The 24,988-nt window shown below is 34.8% G+C and overlaps 2 protein-coding genes across 2 annotated transcripts in view; both read left to right on the top strand.

The window, feature by feature from the left end:
- Positions 1–8,338, top strand: part of LOC117923655 (obg-like ATPase 1) — a 37,716-nt gene extending 29,378 nt beyond the window's left edge. The window contains exons 9-12 of the mRNA XM_034842059.1: positions 499–574; positions 6,143–6,235; positions 6,956–7,006; positions 8,013–8,338. Of these exons, the coding sequence (XP_034697950.1) occupies positions 499–574; positions 6,143–6,235; positions 6,956–7,006; positions 8,013–8,111 (319 nt within the window). The 3' untranslated portion in view covers positions 8,112–8,338. The remainder of the gene's footprint in view (positions 1–498; positions 575–6,142; positions 6,236–6,955; positions 7,007–8,012) is intronic.
- A 5,579-nt stretch (positions 8,339–13,917) lies between these two features.
- On the top strand, positions 13,918–19,816 carry LOC117923880 (LRR receptor-like serine/threonine-protein kinase GHR1). Its single transcript, XM_034842377.1, has 3 exons — positions 13,918–15,996; positions 16,203–17,747; positions 19,016–19,816. The coding sequence occupies exons 1-3, from the start codon at positions 14,931–14,933 to the stop codon at positions 19,597–19,599; spliced, it is 3,195 nt and encodes a 1,064-aa protein (XP_034698268.1). The 5' UTR covers positions 13,918–14,930; the 3' UTR covers positions 19,600–19,816.
- The last annotated feature ends 5,172 nt before the right edge of the window (positions 19,817–24,988 follow it).

Raw genomic sequence — 24,988 nt, 5'->3', positions numbered from 1 at the left:
CTCTCTCTCTCTCTCTCTCTCACTCTCTCTCTCTCACTCACTGTTTTTCTCTTTTCTTTCTTTCTTTTTCTTGTGATCCTTTAAGCATTTCATAGTTGTAAGGGCTGGTAGGATTGGGGGGGCATACTTTTTGCAATTAAAGCAGTGCAGAGTATTATAGTTACTTCCCAAGTGCTTGATCCCTGCTGTTTAAGGTTCGTCTTTCCAGAAAATACTATTACTGGAATGATTAAGAATATATTGTAGTGGTCCCACCTCCTGGATCAATTACTTAGGAAGGCTGTAGTCACACTGACTTCATGAACTATTTTTTATTTTTTCCAATTATTATATATGGTGATATTCTTTTATTCTCATCAATTGGTTGTTAATTTTAGCCAAACCTTTGCAATTTCTTTCAACCTTTACTGGCAGAATTATTTAGAGTAAGCAATACAGAAAAACACGCAGTACATATAATTTGTAGATAACTAAGTTGAGCTGGACGCTTTGCTACAGTGCCCTTCCAAAGATCATAAAGACTGGATTTTCAGCGATTAATCTCATCTACTTTTTCACGGCAGGCCCTGATGAGGTAATATAATTCTCTCATGGGTTCTTCTTGTTTTCTGTTGTTTGCTTATTCTCTCATTAGGTCTTTTGCGACCTTTGGAATTATTCTTCTTACAAGTCCTGCATATGCAATTCATGGTAGGATATTTTAATTGTTGGACTTGCTTTTGACAATCTTGTATTCCGTAGGTAGGCAACAAAGTTTGAGGGGCATGCTAACACACTGTAACATGCTTATTCACAAAAACTTTTAAAGGTTTTACATGAAAAGTTTTCAAGTGATTAAAATTGTTTAAATAAGGGTATCAAATATATAAATGTGAAATCCTTTAATTAATTGGATTTTCTTTATAAGCACAAAGTATATTTATAATGAATATATTAAATAGAAGCTTTAATTAATTAAAGTTTTGCTCCATATGGTGGTTATCAATACACAATATGATAACAGCTGGTATTCGTTAGTCTATCTCGCTGCTTGTTTAAAGATTCTGGTTGCTCAAGTTTAGTATCATTGCACTAACAAGAGTGCTGCTATTTGCTGATATGAACCAACTTAAAAGTCAACAGAACATCCAGTATAACATGCTTTTGAGAAAGGATTTTTATGTTCTTTGGTCACAAAAGGCTTGCATGCGATCTTATAGTTTTAGAGATGAGTTGGCTTGCTTGGATTATTAAAAAATGAGAATGGCCAGTAAAATAATTTTAGCCTATCCATTTTGAATTACTCCTAACATTTTTCCATAAAGAAGAGCTCTTTAAACATGTTGAAATAAGATGTTCAAAATATTTTGTTTCCTGAGCTGTCATCATTCAAGCATTCATAGATTCTGGGTAATCAATCTATTAAAGTAAAAGATAAGTCAGAAAAAAATTTACTTGGAAAATTAGACATTCTAAACCAAATTTCTTGTTTTGGAGTCAATTGCTTTTGTTGTGAGGGGCCTGTGAAGTTTGAAATTATAATTTTTTGGAAGAACAGCAAATTCTAAGAGCAGGATCATAGGAAGAATAAATATCTTATCCTGTCATGGCGTTTGGCAACAACCTTTGCTTGGGAACATAGTAGTGAACTTGTCGCTCTTGGTTCACTATTGCCCTAGGTTAAGGCAACATAGTAGGATTTGACGGCAAAACTTACCACTCTTGGATTCCTTCCAAACCAATATGTTTTCTTCCTCCTTTCTAATTTGACTCGTTTGCAAGCTCCAAAAGAAGGTCTCCACTCCTTCCAATTCCTAATCATGGAAATGTCTATGACTTGCCGGAGACTCCATCGAACCCTCTCACTAACTTGTTCTCAAAATTCTGCTAGCCAAGACTCTTTATCAATGGCTATGAAAATTAAGTCTAGGAATGATTCTTCAAAGAAATTTTCACTGCACCATCTATCTTTCCAACATTTTAGTCTTCTGCCATTACCTACTATGAAATGGGATCTGCGTCTAAAGTCCTCCCAACCACATCTAATAACCTTCCATAAGCCTAACCCGTAACTATCCCTCACCACCCTCAAACACCAAACTTGCTTCAAACTTTCCAGCTATGATCTGTTTCCAAATGTCTCCCTCTCAGTAGTGAATCCCCAACCCCATTTTCCAAGGAGAGACTTGTTAAGGGTATGAAGACTCCTAATGCCAAGACCTCCATTCTTCTTTTCCAAAAGGGTAGTAGATGCCAATTAACAAAATGAGGCTTTTTCTCAACCTTCCCCTCCCTAAAGGATGTTCCTTTGGATCTACTTCAGCCTCAAGCTCACTCTTTTGGACATGTTTGATAATGTGCTCCTCATCAAAGTGAGCCTCCCTCCCATTGAAAGGTATTGTCTCTTCTACAAATCAAGCTTTCTCTAGAATTTCTCTTCCACCAAATACCAAACCCTCACAAATTTGTGAGGAGCTCACAAAAGGAAGGCTCAAGTATTTGGCTCTAAGATTCCAACAGTAAAGCTATGACCTCCACATTTATAACTTCCCCGATTGGTAAAACTCTCTTTTCTGCATGTTTATGGTTAAGTTGGTTATTGTCTCAAATCATATGAAAGTCTAACTAGGTACTCCAAATGCTCTTGATTAGCATCACAGAAAATAAGGGTGCCATCAATGAACAATAGATGGGACACTTCCATCATTTTCCCTATTCTTCCTCCCATGTTGAAGCCCAAGATAAAGCCCCTTTCTGTAGCTCTCCTTAGAATCCAATTGTGGACCTCCATTGCTAAAATGAAAAGATAGGGCAAGAGAGAGTCTCCTTGCCTCAAGTCACTAGAGCTCTGAAAAAACTGGACTGGACATGTGCTTCTATGTGTAATGTCCTTGTAAATCTCCCCCTCACATGATAAAAGCTGTCACTTTCATGTCTCTTGAGCATCAATTTTCACTAGTCCCTCATTTAATGCCTGATGGTTCACTTCATCTACATTCATATACTTTTACTCTGGTTTGAGGTGGTACTTATCCTTCTCTATAGTGTGTGTGTGTGTGTTGTCATAACCTTATCCTCTATATTTGTAAGGCCATTTCACATGTTTTTCTCTAATTTTTCTTATCATACTCATTTCTTTGATTCATGTGTGATATCCTCATAAATCTTCCCTCATTATATCCAAGATGAGAAAGCTATCACTTTTGTATGTCTCTTCACCATCCATTTTCTTTCCTCATTTATAACCTGTATGTTTACTTCAGCTGCATTCATATGCTCTTACTTTGGCTTGAAGGATAGTTTATTCTTCCTTCTCTATTTTTGTGTCTCATAAGTGTATCATAATACCTTTATATTTTCTTCTATGCCATTCACAATTTTTCTTTGATTTTTTCTGTCGTCCTCATTGTCTTTGTTGGTAATGGTACAAAGATTTGTTTTGGGAAGACTTGTGGTGGAGAGGTCAACCAATTATTACTCAATTTTCAAATCTCTTCAGAGTTGTGAGGGATAAAAATTCCTTTTTTTTCCATCTATTTTAGCTTCCTCTTTTTCATTTCTGGTTTGGAACTTTAATTTCTGTTGCAACTTACTGATTCAGAAATTCAGGAGCTTAAATGTAGCATGTCATGTTTATCCTTGTGCACTAATCTCCTTTCTTTTCAAAAGTGAGGGTTTGGTCATCGATTGCCTTAAGAGTTATTTTCTTTAAAATCTTCTTTATTTATTTATTTTTATTTTTTTAATTCTTACCAAGCCCTTGAATCTATGAATGCTTGATTCGAACTTGACTTGCATGTGAAACAGGTTAGGCAGTGAGTTGCCTCCATATGGATTTCTCCTCTAGGGGGTTTCATTAGGATAAAACTTTGATGGGCATTCTTTAGATCGGCTAGGAATTGGAGGTGTGACTAGGGATTACCATGGTGTTGAAAACCTTCTCAAAACTTGCAGGGGGAGAAGGCTTGACCACTTAGGTGAAGAGTTTAGCCTAGCCCAAGGTTTTGAGTCTTCACCAATTTGTTGGTGGAAGTTGATTCTACCATTGTGATATCAATGGGTGTCCAAGTCAGAGAGAGGTCCTTGGAAGTATGATAGTTGACTTTGTCAAATTTTAAATTAGCCTATAACTTGTGTTGTTCTTTTCCTTGTTTACCTTATTTGAATGATCATGTGACAGCAGTTAACAAAACAAGGAGTCAAGTAGAGGATTTCTTTTGTACAAGACTTTTTACCCTCTTAAGTTGTGTATTTTTTCTTTACCTCATACATCTTCTTGTTTTATCTTTGAATTATACTGCTATGATGTGGCCTTATTAGGGTTGTTCTCCCTTCTTTAATCATCCTTTGTATTTTTTTGGAAGGATTCTTAATCTTCACTTGTACTTCTTTTTTTTGAAGTGTGAATCCTAAAACGCTTGGAAAATTCAAAAATTCATATCAATATATTATTTGTTTCAAACTAAAAGGAACTTTTATATTTTAAAATATTCTGCCACTGTCCTTTCTAAGACTGACTCTATGCCATCAGCAATGAGCAAAACCTTGTGTTTCTTCCTCAATATGTCTAGTAATTTCATCAAAAAAAAAAAAAAAATACAAGTGAAGGATTCTTATCAGAAAAAAATAAATAAAAAATATGCCTAGTAATTTCATATGAACAAAACTCTTTTTTTTTTTAACTTATCCAAAAAAAAAAAAAAAAAGTCTAGTAATTTCATCAAGATGAATAGATGATAAAGGAATGAGGGCTTAATGTGGCACTTTCTCTACAATCATTTTTACTCTAGTTAACTTCATTGTACATGTCCTTGTTCACATCCATGCATTTAATTGGTTATTTTTTCATTTTTAATTCTCATATTGTGCCTCCAAAATATTCTATTAATTATTTCTTTAAATAATCTATGATATATCTCATCTTTGCTTCAGCCTTTTTCTTCTCTTTGGCTTTATTATTTTTTTTTTTGGTCACATTCTTTCTCATCTTTTACAAATAAATTTTTCCCTCTGAAAAAAGCTTGGATTTGATTTTTTTTTTTTTTTCCAATTTTCAATTTCTTCTTCAGACTGTTCAAACAATCACCCAAGTAATAAAATTGCCTCCAATTAGAATAAATTTGTTTCATGTTTTAGTATCACTCCCTCACTTTCCCTAGGTTTCATACTGTGACTTGTAAGTTTTTGTACATTGGTGCCGAGGTGCTTCCCATTCATTTGACATTTCCTCGGTCTTGAGTTCCTTTTGAACAGTTGAGTCAGCTGGACTACACCATCATAGCTGATATGCTTCCAAACCTCAAATGAATTGCCATCTGGTTTTATGGAGGCTCCTCTTTGTTTTTTGGTTGATTTTTTCTTAATGTAGAGAAAGGTGCCTTATGGTCCTCCATGACGCCAGAGTCAAATACTCTTTGGAGTGGATCAAAATCAAGCTCACATGGAAAGACATTCTTATTGGCCTAGCATAGAAGTGGAGTAATACCTATATTTTGGATCAAGCTATATAACAATTGTCTATGTTTAGTTTCTGGGAATGGGTGAAGGTTTATATTGGAGATTACCCTTTGTACTTGTTGTACTTTATTGATTGGTTAAGCTCTAGATAGTGGGTGGTAGTTGTTTTTTGCATCTACCATGACTTCGTGGGCCCTTAGGTGCCCTTGTATACGTTGTGTATACTTTAATGCGCCCTTTTTTTAGGGCCAATTATTCATTTCCAAGCCAATGCTTATGACTTGAATAGCCATTTTAGTTTCTCTAGTGTGTGATTCATTAATTCCATAGAGAATAACCATAATTTTGTTCCTTGCTATAACTATTGAATCCTTCAAATTAATGTTTTCCTGCTAGACAATTTTTATGCATGTGACGGAATAAAAAGATTCTAATATCCTGGGAGCCTGCTATAAAACAGTCTCCAACTTGACATATCAACTTGCATATATAAAGTACACAGAAATAATTGGATAAGGCTTGCTAGTTGTGATACTATGCTGTGTTTTCTTATGTGCATCACTAAACTCTTTTGTTTTGATGGCTATATTTTTTTTTCTTGGTGTTCTTCCCATTCTTATGTATTTTAATGCAATTGGCATTTTTTTAACCTTCATATAGTGGATTTATGGTTGAATGTGCTAAATAAATAATTGGCTTTTTTCAGGTGAAGTGCTGGCAAATTCGCCGCCAGACAAAGGCTCCTCAAGCTGCAGGGACTATCCACAGTGATTTTGAGAGAGGTTTCATTTGTGCTGAGGTTGTTATATGCTCATGATTTTGGTCTTCTTCCTTTTCTTTTAAGAAAATCTTAGAATTTGCATAGTAACTTCAGATATTAATTTATCGTTTTGTTCTTAACTAGCTTTCAGAATATTATTTCACAACACCCATCATCGATGGTACACTATGAAACATGTTACTTCACACTCCAAAGTAGTATCTCCATCACTGCACCAGCTATGGTACCTATGTTGCTTCCACCAGTTGGCACAGTTGAAACTCTCATATTGCCATCATGGTACCTATAATTCTGCTTCCACCAGTTGGCACACTTGAGACATTACTTATTACCAACAGTGATGCTAAGATCTTTTTCTTCATTGCTATTAGCCTATTACCAAACCAACAGTTCCTCATCCAGCGTCATCCCTAATAACACAGCCTGCACACCAGTATTGCAACCACGCTGTTGCTTCCAGCCCTGTTATTATCAACCATATTTTCAGTGTAATTTCATGGTTGGCTTATTGAATAGCAGCCTGCCAAATGCATTGTTTACTTTTGCTTTGCTACCAGCAGCTCAAAAACAAATGTATTGTTATTCTTTTTCAAAATATATTTTAATTAGTGCTTCCTCTTCAAGGAATATTGTCAAAAAATTGCCCAATAATGTTCTTTATTTTCCTTTCACTAACTTTGATTTGGTGTTTGTTTGGAACTGCGAGCAGTTATTGACTAGAATTTTGTTATGATACAGGTAATGAAATTTGATGACCTGAAAGAACTTGGTAGTGAGGGGGCTGTTAAGGTATATGCTTTAAACTAATATGTCATTAATATTTTTCTTGGTCTTGATGTAGTGATGCTATTGCCTCCTGGTTAAATATATACTTTCATTGGAGAAAGTAATTAAGAAAGTTGTTATCCAGTGCTGACCTCCCCAAAGTAGGTTTCTGGATGGGAGAACAAAAATCTTAAGCAAAATGAAGGGTAAATTAATAAAAATTTGGGCATATGGTGCACATGCAATGTTTTGGGCTGAGTACACAGCCAACTGGCTGGGCAGTCCTAGGTTCAATTTGGCCTTGAGGCTGTATATTTGTATATATAAGGTCTTGCTCCGAATTTTCCAATGACCATTGATCTTTTCCAAATATATTGAATTAGATAGTGTATTTGCTCCATTTGGAATTGATGCTCAATATTATTTGGCTGCCATGAAATTCGTATTATTGGCACACACAGGGATCACTATACCCGAGGAAATCATTGTCCTGAGTTGAGAAAGGTGTTTGTTTCATATAACATGAATTTGGATTAGTTGGTTTGTTATGATTTAGAAGTAGAAGGCAACACTGAGGAACAAAAGGCAACCTTTCCTGGTATTGGACATTATAATCCCACGTGAAACACTGCATGATGAATAGCAGATGCATCAAAATCCATTCATAATATACAAATTAAACTGAAATCCATACATTGTGCATGCTTTATTTATAAGAAGTTCACACTTGGAAGACATGACCATATGCACCCTTGTAAAATTTTGAAAAGGTTGACAGACCAGTTGATGCTATCATATTTATGCTTCAGAGTGGACAACAAACATTTTACTGGTGTGATACAAAAATCATCTAATTGATGCGTTAACCTCCTAGTAGGGCCTAATATATCAAATCTTGTTTAAAACAAATTGGGTTAAGCTGTTGTTCCATGTTTCAAATTAAATCAGCATTATCCTTTGGGATTTTTTCATTTCCCTCAGAGCCCTTTTGGGAATTAACCCATATCAATTTTTGTGCTTTCCTACACAGGCTGCTGGGAAGTATAGACAGGAGGGGAAGACCTATGTGGTCCAAGATGCAGACATAATATTTTTCAAGTTCAATGTTTCTGGTGGAGGGAAGAAATGAACCAGCCATGTATCTTCACCAACCTGAGATGAGTTATTAAGTTTAATTATTTAAATATGCCAAAGCTTTTAGCTGTTTGTATAAGCTTTTTGTTCTTCACCATATTCTCATTATAAGTTGATAAATATTACAAATTGATTGTGAACTACTAAAGACTGCAGAGTGCCGGGTATTTGGATTCTAAAAACAGCTTTGACCTTGGTATGCAATTTTCCAGAATGATCATCATCATCTTACATTATTTCTCCATTTTGCCCTTTTCCATATCTTTCATGGTTATTTTTCTGTAAAATCTCCCTTTTTTTTTTCCCTCTTTTTAATGTTTAATGTTCATAATGGTGATTTTGTTTTTGCCCATGAAAGGAAGTTTGTTCCTTAGGCCAGGATTAAGGAAATGAGTTGGTAAATCCTGTAATTGAAGTTGAAGTTGAAGTTAAAGTCAAAGTAATAATTTTTAAAGGGTGATATTGTTATTGTAAAAATGTTAGGTATGAAAGTAATATCTTATATGAGTTAAAATAGAGCTTTTATAACAAGCAATGGTTTTTACATTTAAGTTCTTTTTCAATGTCTGAACTCTTTGAATAGAAATTATTCATATGATATAAATTTTTTTATTAAGATTAAAAAAGAGCTTTCAGTTTGTTATTAACTCCATATAAGTCTTAATTTACATGTGAAATAAGTATCCTGGTTTAGATTTTTTCTTTCTTTCTTTTATCAAGGTTTTTTTATTTAAAATTTGTTTTTTATCAGTATGAATTTAACTACTAACTACTTACTATTTAGGCTATATTTTTATTTTAATAATTTCGAAAATTATTTTTCTTTGAATGAACAACATGGTTTTAAGAGAGTTTTGGAATTAGTACGTATTTTTAAATTATTTTTAATATAATATTACAAACAAAATCACAATTTAAAAAAAATAAATTTTTTTGGGCCATTGACTCATTTACACTGTTTGTGAAGACTTGTTTTCTATTTGATTTTTAAAGAAAGTCAAATTAAATTTGAAATTATACTTATAACATTAAATCCCTCTTTTCTTCTTCTTCTTTCTTCTTCTTTTTTTATGTTTTTTATTTTTTTTATGAAAAACTGCAATTTAAATAAGGAAAATTTTGAAATACTAATGGGTGTTGTCAAAATTTTCGTTAACCTTTCCATAATAGATTTAAAATATATATATATATATATATATATATATATATATGTAAATTAATACCTTTTGTTACTCAATCTCTAAAATAAATAGATATATAGTTCAAATTTTCAGATAGATACAACTTTTTCTCAACTGGACCCACTTTTTGAAAGAATAAAAAAAAAGAAAATAAATAAATAAAAATTATTTTTTCACACCACATGCAACCTTATCCTCTCAATGTTTTCGTTGTCAATTTGGCTCTCATGTTGTCTCAACACCTGGAAGTATGAAGGAAAGGTTTACAGTTCTTCACCTCATGGACTGTTTACAGAAAGAAAAAATCAAATATATATGGTTTGTCCTTTTGTTCTGCACCATCTGTCATACAACACAGCAAAAGTAAAGTAGGGGAAGTGGCACATGGTGAGCATATACTACTGTGAATGGCCCAAAAAGAAAATTTAATCCACCATGGAGAATTAAAAAATGTGGTTGGAGGGTTGAGATTTAGAGGCCAGTGTGGAATTGGGTGAACATTTGTGAGTCTTGAACAAAATCAAAATGTTTCCACTCAGCCCATCAATCATTACAAATGGAAAAACCCTCAATCCCATACTCCCACACTCTCACTCCCACTTTAATCCAATTCCTAAACCCACCATTTTATATGGTGTTGAGTTTACTCATGAGTCATGATGGCATGCAAAGATTGGAAGCCATTTCCTAGCGGCCAGTGCTTGTGCAACATGCATGCTAATTAGCTTTCAACATGTCATATCATGCCTTCATCCCCAGGATCTTATCTTTCTATTATCACATCATTTACTCAAAAAGGGTGTCTTTATGGCACCATGGAATGGAGATTCCCCACTTTTTATTATTATTTTTTTTAAAAAAAATCATAATAGATATGAGGAAATTAAGCAACTGAAATGGATTTTCAAATAACCCATATTTGAAATTTGAAAAGTTATTATGAAGTCTTCTTTCTCTAAAACTATCCATCATTTTTAGAATCAGGAAATGATATCAACTTTAATGTGGGAAGTCTTATAGAAAAGGCAAACTTATCTTTTTTTTTAAAAAAATTATATTTTTATGGTAAGTTTTTAATAGTTTATTTAAAAGTTATTATTATTTTTTGTTTTTAAAAAGTGAAAAATAGATGGTTATTTATATAAGGTTTTTATCTTTACCATGTAGTCATATGGGAAGGTGAGATGTCAAAATTCAAGGGTTTGAGGGGAGAGTGGAGCAATGTGAGAGATTGGAGAGTGGTAGTGGATAAAGAGAGAAATTAAGAGAGAACCCAAAAGAGAAGAAAATAAAGTCTTTTTATAGTGGTTCAAAATAGTAACTCTCGTATTTCTAGTCTAATGATGATGTGGAAGTTTTTAGAGAGGATGTTTGTTATAAAGACATAATGATCTCCTCTCTCTCTCTCATTGTGATTGAGATGAGTTTAATACATGTTGGATTATCTTGATGAATATTTAGTTCTAACTATCAAACCAAGACACTTCAATCAATCCAAAATTACACGATGGTGGGAAAACTCATTCCACCATCAAGATGAGTCTCAACCTCTAGAGTATGTACCAACTTGGGGAAGCGTGTTAGTAGTAGGGCACTATGTCAAGGGTGACATTTAATTACTAGCATTTTGAAGGAAACACCTTCCTTGTAATAAGAGTAAAACAATTAACCCTCTTAGGTACATATAGTATTACATTCATTAAGATGAATAGTAGAAGAGATCTTTACGGAATGAATAAGCATTCAAGTTCCATGTGCATTTGAGTAACTCAAGAATATTTTTGGAGATACTTAGATAGACAAGTCCAAAATCACAAGCCTAAAGCGGTCCCCAAATCATCATGAGTGCATTCCCTAACCAAAACACCATCACTTGGGAGATCATCACTGAACCTGCCACACTTAACTTTGAACTCCCATGTACACATAGACCAAATGAAGGCAAATTATTGACCAGAAGCTGTTGTGAATAATATATCATGCAAACTAATGTCTAGTTTGTCCAAACTCATCGACTTTAGGTACAACATTTCTAGACCGCTATTGTATTTCACTTACTAGCTAACACTAGCATGGGAGTTCTATCCAATGATATCATTGTCCAGTAATATCCCAAGAAGGCTTTCTTAACTATAAATAGGTTTAGTAACAAAGCCTTTGATCATCAATCTATCAAATCGACTAAAACCTCTTATCTGGGGAGAGATGCTGCCACTTTAATGTCCTTAAGTAGTGCCATTTGTGACCATGACAGAGAAGTCAACTTAGACCAGGGATACGTCCTATCAACATGCAACATTCCTAACCACCTATCAAGCACCACCTAACATAGAGTTGGTCAACCAATAACGAAGTTGACATAATATCCTAAGTCTAACCAACTAGCTCGCCCCTTCTCGAGAAAGAAGTTGATCGATGGGCAAACCAATGAGAACCTAGCAGACGAAAACTATAAAGGTCAACCTCTCCCTCTTGAACAAAGAATCAATTCCTAACACAACAATTGACACCTTCACCTTCCTCCCATTAAGCCCCTTGTTAATTCCTTCAGATTTTCTTTTCACCATTTGTTGTTTATGGACGAGCTCCTCTTTGATTGCATCTTACTACAAGTGCTCAACATCCTCTATTTGGATTGGGATATCGTCATCTCTCATTGTAGGAGCTCACCAATAACAAATCAAGACCCTAGAGTACCTACAACAATACACATCAAAGTTCAAATGACATAATGATATAACGTAGGAGCTATATGGGGAGAATATGACTTCATCTATGCATTGGAGATTGAGGATGAGATACACAATATGTAATATCGATGGATAGTAATCTTAAGCATATAGCATTGTGTACCAAGACTTGTAGTCTATATTAGATACATAATATGCTACGGTGGTTCAAGTGGATTTTACAAAATTAAATATTGATAAAAGTATATCTAAACCATGCCATTTGTAATAGAATTTGGAAGTAATTATTATTTTTAAAATAACTTTTTTAATCTTTTTTTTATTGCTTTTTATCTTTATTTAGGGAGTCATTGATTAAATAAAAGTATCTAAATTGTGAAAATTTCCAAGGTATCAAATTGTCATCATATCAAACACAAAATTTAAACCCTTAAAAGTGTATACTTTTAAGGTAAAAAATAATGAACTCTTCGCAGAATAAAAAATGTGATATCTTTTTATCAAGAAGACAAGACTCCTAAGAGTGTTTTATAAGCTAGTTATTTGATCCAAAGATGCTCATAAGACATCACTAAACCCAAAATGTCTCTTATAAAAAGGAATTTGTATAGATTTTTTAGCCTACCCCGAATATATAGTCGAGAATCCACCAAAGGGACATTGCAAGCTCTCCCAAGATCTTCCTCAAGGAGAAGAACCTAACACATTGTCTATTGATAGTAAGCTTGTAAAATAAATGATTGGGTGACAATTTTCCTATACCATAAAAAATACCCTTAAATTATTGACCTTTTTTTTTTCTTTAACCATTACTTTTAGAAAATAAATAAAAAATAAAAATAATAAAAACCAATGAAAATGTTAGTAGCATTGGTCCTACCTTCATGACTTAAAATTTATAAAATAAAATAAAACTTTTATTAAAATAATTCCTAAACTAGTGTGCCGTGTATCTATTTGGGTATTCATGTCACAAAACTATAGTTAGTAACCACGATTTTGATTTTTTTTTTAAATGATAAAAATCATAGTTAATGACCTCAATTTTAAGCTTAAGCGATTTTAGTTTTAAACTTAAATTTAAAGCTGTAGTAATTAAATATGGTTTTAAAAAATTCAAACTCATAGTTATTAACTATAGTTTTATGCATCAAGGGAAAAAAAAAAAAAAAACTTAGTCCACGTGGATGTCCAAGTCACTCGGATGCATTAGTTGGGAACTATTTTGGGGTGGTTTTTTTTATGGATTTTTTTTTTCAACAAGCTATTTTGGCTCAAAACCCAGACTAGCAAGTGTAGGGAGATGAATGGGAGTGGATGAAAAGCAGTCACAAAAGTACAAGGTGCAGGAGCACCCCACAAGTCACGGGCACGACATCTATAGAATGCCCTTTTGGACACTTCAGTATAAATATAACCATATTCATATTCACATTCACATTCATTCTACGGTGTAAGAAACTGCACAATCATATGCTTTCATAAATTCCATTTTCATCCTTCTACCCTTATTGAAGGGTGTCAGAGAGTGATGAAAAATATGATTTGCTTCATGTAATAAATTTCTTCAAACTGAAAAATCTGTCGAATTTGGGTTGGCCCAACCCCCATTGCATGTCTCATTGTCTTTGCATGGTGGTGTTGGCAGTTGGCATTGTGGTCCTGTCCTTAGGGTTTTATATTAGGGAAAATCTTAGTTTTTGTGTTAAGGTGTCATAGTCTTATTGGTCTTTCTATAAAGTGATGATGATGGGGATGTCATCATGATTTATGCCAAAAACCTAACTCACCTCTCTGGTTATGGGAACTTGGAATTTGGGAGAAAACCCTAGTCAAAGGGCATTCAATTGGGTCCCTCATCCCACGACTCCTGCTCACTCCTCAGTCCTCATGCGTTACTTCCAAAGAAAACCCCCTCGTTTCTTAACTCTATTTCACAAATGCTTTCAAGTCCACTATGAGACTGTAACCTTTTTTTTCCTTTTTCTTTTGTCTTTTTGGCGGGTAAATCCCCTTTTTAGCCCTAAAATTTACATCCCCAAAGCCCAACTTTCCCGCTTTTTTACACCCTAAATCCAAACAAATTTAGGGTTTTGGTTTTGGGTCGTGTCCATCTGGTAGGGACAACGCAAAAAGGCATTTCTTTTTCAGGTCTTCTTTTCTTTTTTGGTTTAATAAAGGTTGTGGCTTTGCACAGTCACTGTGGTCTTTCTGGGGGGTTTTAGGCAGAAAATGTGCTTTAATGGCATGAAAATTTCTGGGTCCCTTTCATTTATTGCAGCTTATTTGCTAATTTGGAGACCCGTTTTTTGTTTTGTTGGGGGTTTGTTGTAACTGAGTGTTCTGAGCTGAAGGGGCGCTTGTGTTCATGTGCAAAGCCATCTTATATCTGTTTTGTTGGTAGAATGCTTAAATCGTTGAGAGGGACAGTTTATGCTGAGCCACATTGTTCAGAAAAAGGGGAGTGGTTCTGGGCAAGCAAATGCTGAAACTACCATGCCTACTCTATTTGTGTTGTTCTCTTGTTGTCCACTCATCTAATGTTTTGGCTCTGTTTGTGGTTCTGTCACTGGTTCTTGATGTAGAGGAATCAATCTCCTGAAGCATTTGCCTCCAACAAAGATCTGGTTTGTTTTTTCTTTTAATCTTTTAGGGTTTTGATATCTTTGAGTATCAGAGAAATGTACTGAGCATATGAAAACATTTGGAGCGTTTGGGTCAGTGTGTGCTGTTTGTGCTTTGCATAGTGGTGATTTTTCATGATATTGATGTTGGGTTTTTATCTTGTTTCGCCATGAATGGTCTGGTTTGGATTTGCTGATTGAAAACCCAGCAACCCTTTAGTTGGGTTTGCATGAATTTTCAGATTGCAAAGATTGAAAGCCACATTCTGTTTACTGCATTGAGCTTTGCTATCTCACTTCACTGAGCCCATTAGGGTTAATGATGAAGCTCTGTAAACTTTTGTTGGTGTCCCTACTGTTTGTATCTGCAATGGGGCAGCTTCCATCACAGGACATTTTGGCACTGCTCGAGTTCAAGAAGGGAATCAAGCATGATCCAACTGGTTATGTGCTTAATTCATGGAATGAGGAGTCCATAGACTTCAATGGGTGCCCTTCCTCTTGGAATGGCGTTGTTTGTAATGGTGTCAATGTTGCTGGGGTGGTTCTTGATCACCAGGGTCTTTCTGCTGATGTTGATTTGAGTGTATTTTCGAATCTCACAATGCTGGTGAAACTCTCAATGTCAGGAAACTCCATTTCAGGCAAAATTCCTGATAACATTGGCGACTTAAAAAGCCTTGAGTATTTGGATCTCTCAGACAATCTGTTTTTCTCAGCTTTACCACCAGGGATTGGGAAGTTGGCAAATTTAAAGAACCTGTCATTAGCAGGCAACAACTTCTCTGGCTCAATTCCAGACTCAATTTCGGGGTTAGAATCAATCCAGTCTTTAGATTTCAGTCGCAACTCCTTTTCTGGTGATATGGCAGCATCATTGACAAAACTGACTAATTTGGTATCCCTTAATTTATCGCTAAATGGGTTTGAAAGTAAAATTCCAAAAGGTTTTGAGCTGCTTTCAAAACTTGAAATTCTTGACTTGCATGGGAATATGCTCAGTGGTCATCTGGATGAGGAATTCTTGCGATTTTCAAGTGCCATTCATGTTGACTTTAGTGGGAATATGCTAGTAAATTCTGGTTTGCAGAAACAGAATTTTTTATCCGGTATTTCTTCAACTGTTACGTATTTAAATCTTAGCCATAACCAGCTTATGGGATCACTTGTAAGTGGAGGTGGACCACTGGAACTTGCTAACTTGAAGGTGTTGGATTTGAGCTACAATCAACTATCTGGAGAATTACCTGGATTTAATTTTCTGTATGCCCTCGAGGTCCTCAAGCTCAGCAACAACAGATTTACTGGGTTTATCCCCAATGACCTGCTGAAAGGAGATCCTTTGGTTCTAACTGAATTGGATTTGAGTGCCAACAATCTTTCAGGTAATTCTGTGCTAGTAATTTAGCACCCTTGTTTTAGAATGCTAGATTTAATTTGGTTTTGACATATTTGAATGTTTATTTTAAAGATGAACATGCTTATGTTGTCTGAAAAACAAGGCTTATGTTTGCTATTGAATTGATCTCTTTGATCACTGTGGCTTTAGATTTTTTATTTGCTATATCTCACATTCCAGTTGGTTTTACAGGGCTGATAAATATGATCACATCAACAACTTTGAACATCCTTAATCTCTCCTCAAATGGGCTCTCAGGAGAGCTTCCACTGCTGACTGGCAGCTGCACTGTACTGGACCTGTCAAATAATGAGTTTGAGGGAAACTTAACTAAATTGTTGAAATGGGGAAATATTGAATTTCTGGATCTCAGTCAGAATCGTTTGACAGGAGCTTTCCCTGAGGAAACCTCACAATTTCTCCGCCTAAATTACCTCAACCTCTCCCATAATTCTCTTAGGAGTTCTCTCCCAAAAGTTCTAACACTGTATCCCAAGCTTAGAGTCCTTGATCTTAGTTCTAACCAGTTTGATGGGCCGCTTTTGGCTGATCTGTTAACATTGCCCACATTGCAAGAACTCTACCTTGAGAACAATTTATTCGCTGGTGCGATTGAGTTTTCTCCTCCCTCAGTCAATTCTAGTCTAAAGTTTCTAGATCTCTCTCAAAACCATCTTAATGGCTATTTTCCTGATCAATTTGGTTCATTAACAGCACTTCAAAGGCTCAATCTTGCTGCAAACAATCTATCCGGTTCTCTGCCAGCATCCATGTCTGAGATGAACTCCCTAAGTTCATTAGACATATCCCAAAATAATTTCACAGGTCCTTTACCAAACAATTTTTCTAACAGCCTTGAAAGCTTTAATGCATCATACAACGATCTTTCTGGGACTGTTCCAGAAAACCTGAGGAAGTTCCCTAGTTCTTCTTTCTTCCCTGGAAATAGTGGATTGCATTTACCTGGTGGTCCTCCTGGGTCAACTACTTCTCCATCAGGTTTTTCCAAGAGGAAGCCAATCAAAACTATTATCAAGGTGGTGATAATAGTTTCTTGTGTGGTTGCTGTTCTCATTTTTATCCTGCTTGCCATCTTCATACACTATTTTCGTCTATCAAGGAGATCCACGCAGGAACATGTTACAAGGAAAGACATCCACAAAGGGGCTCCACAGAATCCCTCTGGCTTCAATGGAAGAGAAAGTGGTGGTGCTTTGGTTGTTTCAGCTGAGGATCTTTTGGCTTCACGGAAGGGATCGTCTTCTGAGATAATTAGCTCTGATGAGAAAATGGCAGTGGTAACTGGCTTCTCTCCGTCAAAAACCAGCCAATTATCTTGGTCCCCAGAGTCTGGTGATTCATTTACTGCCGAAAACCTTGCAAGACTTGATGTGAGGTCGCCAGATCAGTTGGCTGGTGAGCTGCATTTTCTTGATGATACAATCACATTGACACCTGAGGAGCTGTCAAGGGCCCCTGCTGAAGTGTTGGGTAGGAGCAGCCATGGAACTTCGTATAGGGCAACATTGGAGAATGGCGTCTTCTTGACTGTGAAGTGGTTGAGAGAAGGGGTGGCAAAAGAGAGAAAGGAGTTTGCTAAGGAGGCAAAAAAATTTGCAAACATCAGGCATCCAAATGTGGTTGGGTTGAGAGGATACTATTGGGGACCTACACAACATGAGAAGCTCATTCTTTCTGATTATATCTCACCCGGAAACCTTGCAAGCTTTCTTTATGGTAACATCTTGCTCTTCTCCAATCTCAATTGGACCTATTAGTTTCAACTTTTATCACTAATACACTAAGATGCTAAAAATGGGAGGTGGTATTATTCTTATTATCACCTTCCAAATATTGTTGTTTATATGTGAAAAAAAAAAATTATGCTTTTATCACACAGTTGTCATAGACTCACAGGGTCATGCATGTTAAAAGATGGGTTATAGAGGGGTATCCTTCAATAGCTTACCATGTCTCTTCAATCTGTGCTTCCATGGCATGGTTTTTGGTGCACACAAGACTACTTTGCAGGAGAGTGCATGTTGATCTGACCATGTTTCCTGGTTCAAATCCTACACATCTGGCTACATACACGAGTCAAACTGATTAATTTTAGATTCTTACAAATTATTGGATTACCTGCATCAAAAGCTACACCAAAGATTTATAAGGAAGAGCTTATAGAGGGAGCACATTCAAAAGCCTTTATAATACAAAAAATGTAATAAGAAATGGAATTACCTAGCTAAATGTTCCATGGGCATGAAGTCCTCTTTTGGCATTCAATACCAAAGATAAATGGGTGTCACTAGATCCCTGAGTGATTTAGCTCTCTGAGACATAAACTGGGGCTTCCTTTTTCCATATAATGCTGCTACTATTTTATTTTATTTTATTTTTTGATAGGTAATTTTTTTTTCTTTTTTTGTCCCTATTGGGACTTGAACCTAGAACCTCCCATAAACCCACCCCAACCCTGATGAAGATGTGTGCAAACTATGTGATATTGATTGATATGCAATCTTTTGTTTTACATGTCCAGCAGAAGTCACCAACCACACCATGAGCTTTGGATTTTTTTTCACTTTTGTACCGTGAAAAAATTTGGCTGTGTACTTTGTGCTCAATCTTGTTCTTGATCAACAACTTGACCAAAGGCAAAGTAGGTTGATACTGTTATAGTTTGTCTAATACTCAATGATGCAAACTTATATTGCTTGCTAGTTGGATCTTCAGGATGTTATGTAATACAGCTTGCTATCTTGTTTCACAGATTTATGTGTGCCCATCTTTTTCCACTTAGATTTCACAAGAATTCGGTTGTATCTCTGAAGGAAACTCTTTCTTTTCTTCGCCTTCAACAAATATTTTGAAAAAGAATAATTGTCACAAAAGAACGCTACAATGTCCCCCCATATGATATTTTCTCCTTTGCCTGCTATACAGTTCATCTCATTATTGTTGGTCCACTTTTGTGTGCTTCTCTGATAAACCTATATTTGCAGATCGACCAGGAAGGAAAGGGCCACCATTAACCTGGGCCCAGAGGCTCAAGATAGCTGTCGATGTTGCACGTGGCCTGAACTATCTCCATTTTGATCGTGCTGTGCCTCATGGAAACCTTAAAGCAACCAACATACTGTTAGATGGACCTGATCTTAATGCACGGGTTGCTGATTACTGCCTCCATCGCCTCATGACCCAGGCTGGCACCATTGAACAGATTCTTGATGCTGGGGTCCTAGGTTATCGTGCACCAGAGTTGGCTGCTTCCAAGAAGCCAATACCATCCTTCAAATCAGATGTTTATGCTTTTGGAGTGGTTCTGCTGGAACTTTTAACTGGCAAGTGTGCTGGTGATGTGGTCTCTGGTGAAGAGGGAGGGGTTGATTTGACAGATTGGGTGCGATTGAGGGTGGCAGAAGGTCGGGGATTAGATTGCTTGGATCCTGCAGTGGCACCTGAGATGGGAAATCCAGCAGCAGAGAAGGGGCTGAAGGAGGTGCTTGGAATCGCTCTTAGATGTATAAGATCTGTTTCTGAGAGGCCAGGTATCAAGACTATATATGAGGATCTTTCGTCTATATGATTTGTTGTTAAATCTAGTTTTACTAGACTTGGAATTTTCTTGGAATCAAATATCTCATTGGGCTCCTGTTTTTTGGGTTTTTTTTTTTTTTTTTTTTTTGTATCTTTTAGGTGTTGTAGTGTGATCAGCTCATTGTATTAACCATTATTGTAAAAATGGGGTTTTGTTGGGACGGGTTCAAACTATCCTTAAAATGTTTGCCATTTCCATGATGAGCTATGAGCTTCTGAGAATAAAAATGCAGTTGGAAGGTGATGACAGAGAGAAATTGATGAGGGTGGGGGAACAATAGGATAGGACATTTGACTGTTGCTTGCTGCTACTGCTACATCTACATGTCTACATAGGATGGGCCATCCTTTTTGCTGAAGTTGTTGGTCATGGTGGCAAAATGCGGTGGGATTGAAGGTGGTATAATGTGTGGGATGTATAGGTGGAAATGGTGGGTTTTTTTCTGGGTGGAGTTGGTGGATGTGTGATAGTCTGATAGCTGGCAGTGGGCAGTGGGCATTGGGGCCAGGGGGTGGTTGATTGATACACCCACCTATCTCATCCCCACACCCAAGTTGGGCTGCTGCGGGAAAAACAAACTTAGTTTGTAGAATGGGTTCCATACATTTTACTTATTCTCTCCAACTCACACACCCACATGCTCATGGGCTGCTAGCCTGCTACTTCCTTCATAAGACCCCATCATGAATGTTTTATTAAGATATGAAGTGGCTTGTAAATCCCTCAACTTAACTTGCTTTAACAAATCGTTTTTATGAGAAAAGCATGTGAGGAACCCTATGTAAAAAGGTAGAAAAAGGGAAGAAAAGGCATTAGGGGTGGCATTTGCATGGATACGAGCCAGGCCCATTATCCAATTTTGGTCACAAGGGAGGTAACTTGTAATAATATTTGGAAAAAAAAAAAAAAAAAAACTTCTCATTTGGAAGTATTTTTTAGAAGATGGTAAAAGCACTTTCTAATTTTTAACTTTGGGAGTTTTTTCTTTTCCTTTTTTTTCTTCATTTCATAAAGATAGAAGGATTTTTACTTTTTAATGAAGGATAAAAATACAAAAGAAAAGAAAGCGCTATTGAAAAGTGACATTTGTATTTCCTAAAACCATTTATTTGTAAGTGTTTCTCTTTCAAAGGCTCAAAGCATTTTAAGTAAAAAAAAATACAAATGTTAAACCTATGTTTAGTTCTTAGAAAACTTGAGAAAGAGTACAATGGAAAGAAAATAAAGAGGAAATATAGAAGAAAAAAAAGTAAATTTATTACTAATAAATTATTTTCATACTTAATTTTCTTTTAATAAAAATTAATTGGATTCAATGTGCTTTAGCCAGTTAAGAAGGTTAGATGAGTAATAAATAAAAGTTTTAGGTTTGTATACTAGTAAACCTTCAAGTCAAACATTTTTATTTTGACAATAAATAAATAAATAAATAAAATGATCCCCTTAATATACTATGGTGGGTGTAGTAGTGTATGTGATGCACACTAGACATGATTTATAGTAAATCGTAACACAAGAGTATCAATTGTCATAATTCACTAAACTAGTATACTACATGGACTCTCAACCTTGAGAGAATATTGAGTTTGTATCAAAATTAATCGAAGATTTTGACTTATAGGTGAGACCCTAAAGTAGTCATATATTCTTACGGACTGAGTCATTGTTGATAGAGACTAGTGGCAATAGGTAGTCTCAATAGATGCACTATGATATCTCATGGGATTGAGACAATGTGTCTCCTTAGGTAATCCAAAAGATATGTGATCATGAAATCTATAACCACGATAATTCCTTTAGTGAAATTTGACATATGCTCCTTGAAGTTAAAGAGTATGTCAGTTGATCACATAATAAGTGAGATTTGTAACGTAAGGATTTGAGAGGTAATCTTGATAAGTGATAGTACAATCTTGTTAGATTACAAACACCAGTTCATAAAGAGTCAACATGTAGTGCATAGTAGGTCACAGGCCCGTACTCCGTCTCGTTATTTACATAGGGTATTAAAGTACAATTGATTCTCTTTAGTAGAATGTTGAATCAACTTCAGAATTGAATTCTAAAAGAGTCAATACTCTTGTAGGTCTTAGTGGTCCTTACTCTGAACTCATATACCATGATGACACGGTTTATGAAGGTTGGATTGAATCTAGATTCATTCTTGTACATAAGAGTGTTTTAGTAATTATGCAAGGTTGCATAGGGGTTATTCTCAATAGATGCACTATGATATCTCATGGGATTGAAACAATGTCTCCTTAGATAATCCAAAGGATATGTGATCATGAAGTCTATAACCACAATAATTCATTTAGTGGAATTTGACATATGCTCAATAGAGTTAGAGTATATCAGTTGATCACATAATAAGTGAAATTTGTAACGCAAATATTTGAGAAGTAATCTTGATAAGTGATAGCACTATCAAGATTTGAGAGGTAATCTTGTTATATTACAAACACCAATTCATAGAAAGTCTCCATGTAGTGAATAGTAGGTCATAGACCTGTACTTTGTCTCGTTATTTACATAGGGTATTAAAGTGCAATTAATTCTCTTTAGTGGAATGTTGAATCAATTTTAAAATTGAATTCTAAAGGAGTCAAGACTTCTGTAAGTCTTAATGGTCTCTGCTTTTAGCTTATATACCATGATGACACGGTTTATGAGGGTTGGATTGAATCTACATTCATTCTTATGCATAAGGGCGCTTTAGTAATTATGCAAGGTTGCATAAGGGATAATGAACAAGGTTAATTGAATTAGGTTAAGACATGTTTTGGATTAGATTAAGTGACTTAAGCCTTGATGAGCTTAAGTTACTTAAGCCTAGTAGGCTACCCTATAAGTACTCCCTTATAGATTAGGATGTCTTAATAACTTTTTGTTAGTCGTTCTCCACCTTTAAAGAGAAAAAGAAAAAGATAAGTTTTTCACTCTTCCAAAGCCTACACTTTGGAGTGCCAAGATCATAGTTCGAGTCATTGGACGAAAGATCTTGGATATATGATACCTTCAAACGATTCATACACGTTCTTCATTGCAAGGAATTGATCTATGAACATCTAAATCCAAGTATGAGGTTTATATATATATATATATATATATATATATATATTTATAGTTAATAATGATTTTTATTGTCATTTTATTTCATTGTGATAGATTTAAAGATGATTAGGAATAGATGCATGCACCCTACGAATCCAAGGCATGGAAACAAGGTAATTCAATATTCCTAACATCTTAGTCTTCATTTTACTAATTTTCATCTAGAATTAAAAGCATATTGTGATGCTAATTGGATTGCTAACAATGATGAATTCAAACTCTATCAGTGGCTATGTGTTTGCTTTAAGTGGTGAAACAGTTTCTTGGAAATTAGAAAAACAAACTTGCCCTAATATTGAGTTCGGGTTTATTGTAATGGAAATGGCTAACAATGAGGTTGATTAGTTGACAAGCCTTATACTAGACACACCCTTATGAGTTAAACCTAGTCCATCTATCGCCCCACATTATGATAGTCAAGCAACTATGCTCGAGCTAAAAACAAAATATATATTGGAAAAAGTAAGCATATGTCTTAAGACAAAAAAAAAAATTTAAAAAAAGAATTACTCAAAAAGGTGCAATTTTTAAGATTTTTATAATGTCAATGGAAAACTTGGTAGATTCTTAACAAAAGGTTTAACCAGAAAACTAGTAGAAGAGACATCTAGAAAAATGATATCAAAGTCGACGAAATGAACCATTTATGATGATAACCCAACCTATGTGAATGGAGATCATAGGAATTAGGTTCAATGGGTACAAACAAGTTACTCAAATTATTGTACAAGCATTATTATTTGTTTTTTCTTAGAATTTTTATGGTGTAAGTTGTGTTTGCTACAACTTGGAGTAGTGAGTAAATTTATAGTACACACTTGATGGAATCATCCACTTATGCAAGCGTGAAGGTGGGACCACCTTGTATAAGAATTTGGTAAATTTTCTAGACCACTTGTGAAAATCAAAGACAAGGTTTATGACTTAAACATGTAGCATAGTTAGTGGTTTATGACAAAAGACATCATCATTTTTGCATTTCAATTTCTATTACTCAATCCACTCCAAATTTGAAACATCAAAAATTGAATTTAACTCTTACAATTTAATTGTGACTTATTAAGTTAATATTAATTTGTTATTTATTTGTGAGTTGTTACAAATTTTTAAATTACTTTGAATTATTACAAATGTTTGAATTCTCCATATTAAATTTCTTTTTTAGTTTATGAGTTTAACTCTTCTATTTTATGGGTAAACTTAATATTTATTATTTAATAACTTAAATTGACTTTAAGTTATTGACTTAAAACTTATTATTTCATTCTCACTTTATGTATCAAGGTTATTTAATAAAATTAATTTAAAATTTATTTTAAATCATCAAATTAGCATATTTATCTTTATAAATTATAATAAAAGTAAATGAGGTCAAGTAATAATGTAGGTCGCGAAATAGTGTGAAAGTACCTACGATAAATTATAATAAAAAAGTAAAATGAGAATATGAACTTAAAAATAAATTAATTATTTTTACTTATTATCTAAAATTATTTTTTACTTTAAATCATGTTATTAAATTATTTTACTAAATATATTTAGACAGTTGAATCCTAGATACTAAACACCACCACCCTACTCCACACAACCTACATGCCTCAAAGGGCAAAATCGATTTTAAGAACAACGGATCATCATGTTTAAGCCAACTTCAATTTCCTTCTTTCATCTTATTGTTTGTGGACTCATTTTTATTTAAATAACATTTCAATCTAAGTGATTTTCCAACACTAACAACCCTATTATCCATCAATAAGAAAAAGTCACCACAACCCATTAGGCTAAACCAGACCTAGTGGCTTGGATGGCTCGAAGCCTTGACCTAAGCAGCCCCATGGAGCTAGCCCAAGGGGCAACTTGCCACAAGCATGCATAGAGAGTGACTTGGCTCAAGTTGATATCAAATGACCCAATCCTAGACAGACAGTGGCATTACATTTTTTGTAAATATCATTTCAGAGGTATTATTCTATAATAAAAATTGGAATTTAAAGAATATTTTATACTAATAATTGATATTTTTTAAATGAAAAAAATATATATTGCATGTCAATGTTTGATTTTTTTTTATTTAATAGTTTTTTTTAAAACAAATATTAAAGTTATTTAACAAAAATATATTTAAAAATAATTAGATTGGGTTAAGTTGGACGTTTCCGTTAAGGAAAATAGAGGAAAAACAGGACGCAAAACAAAGAAAGGGGAAGGTGATTATTTTAATGGTAAAGTAAAATAGATAAACACAGAGGGTTGTTGATAACTG

This window comes from Vitis riparia, chromosome 10, assembly GCF_004353265.1.
Source record: "Vitis riparia cultivar Riparia Gloire de Montpellier isolate 1030 chromosome 10, EGFV_Vit.rip_1.0, whole genome shotgun sequence".
NCBI lineage: Eukaryota > Viridiplantae > Streptophyta > Magnoliopsida > Vitales > Vitaceae > Vitis > Vitis riparia.
This window is presented reverse-complemented; position numbering and strand designations above follow the sequence as displayed.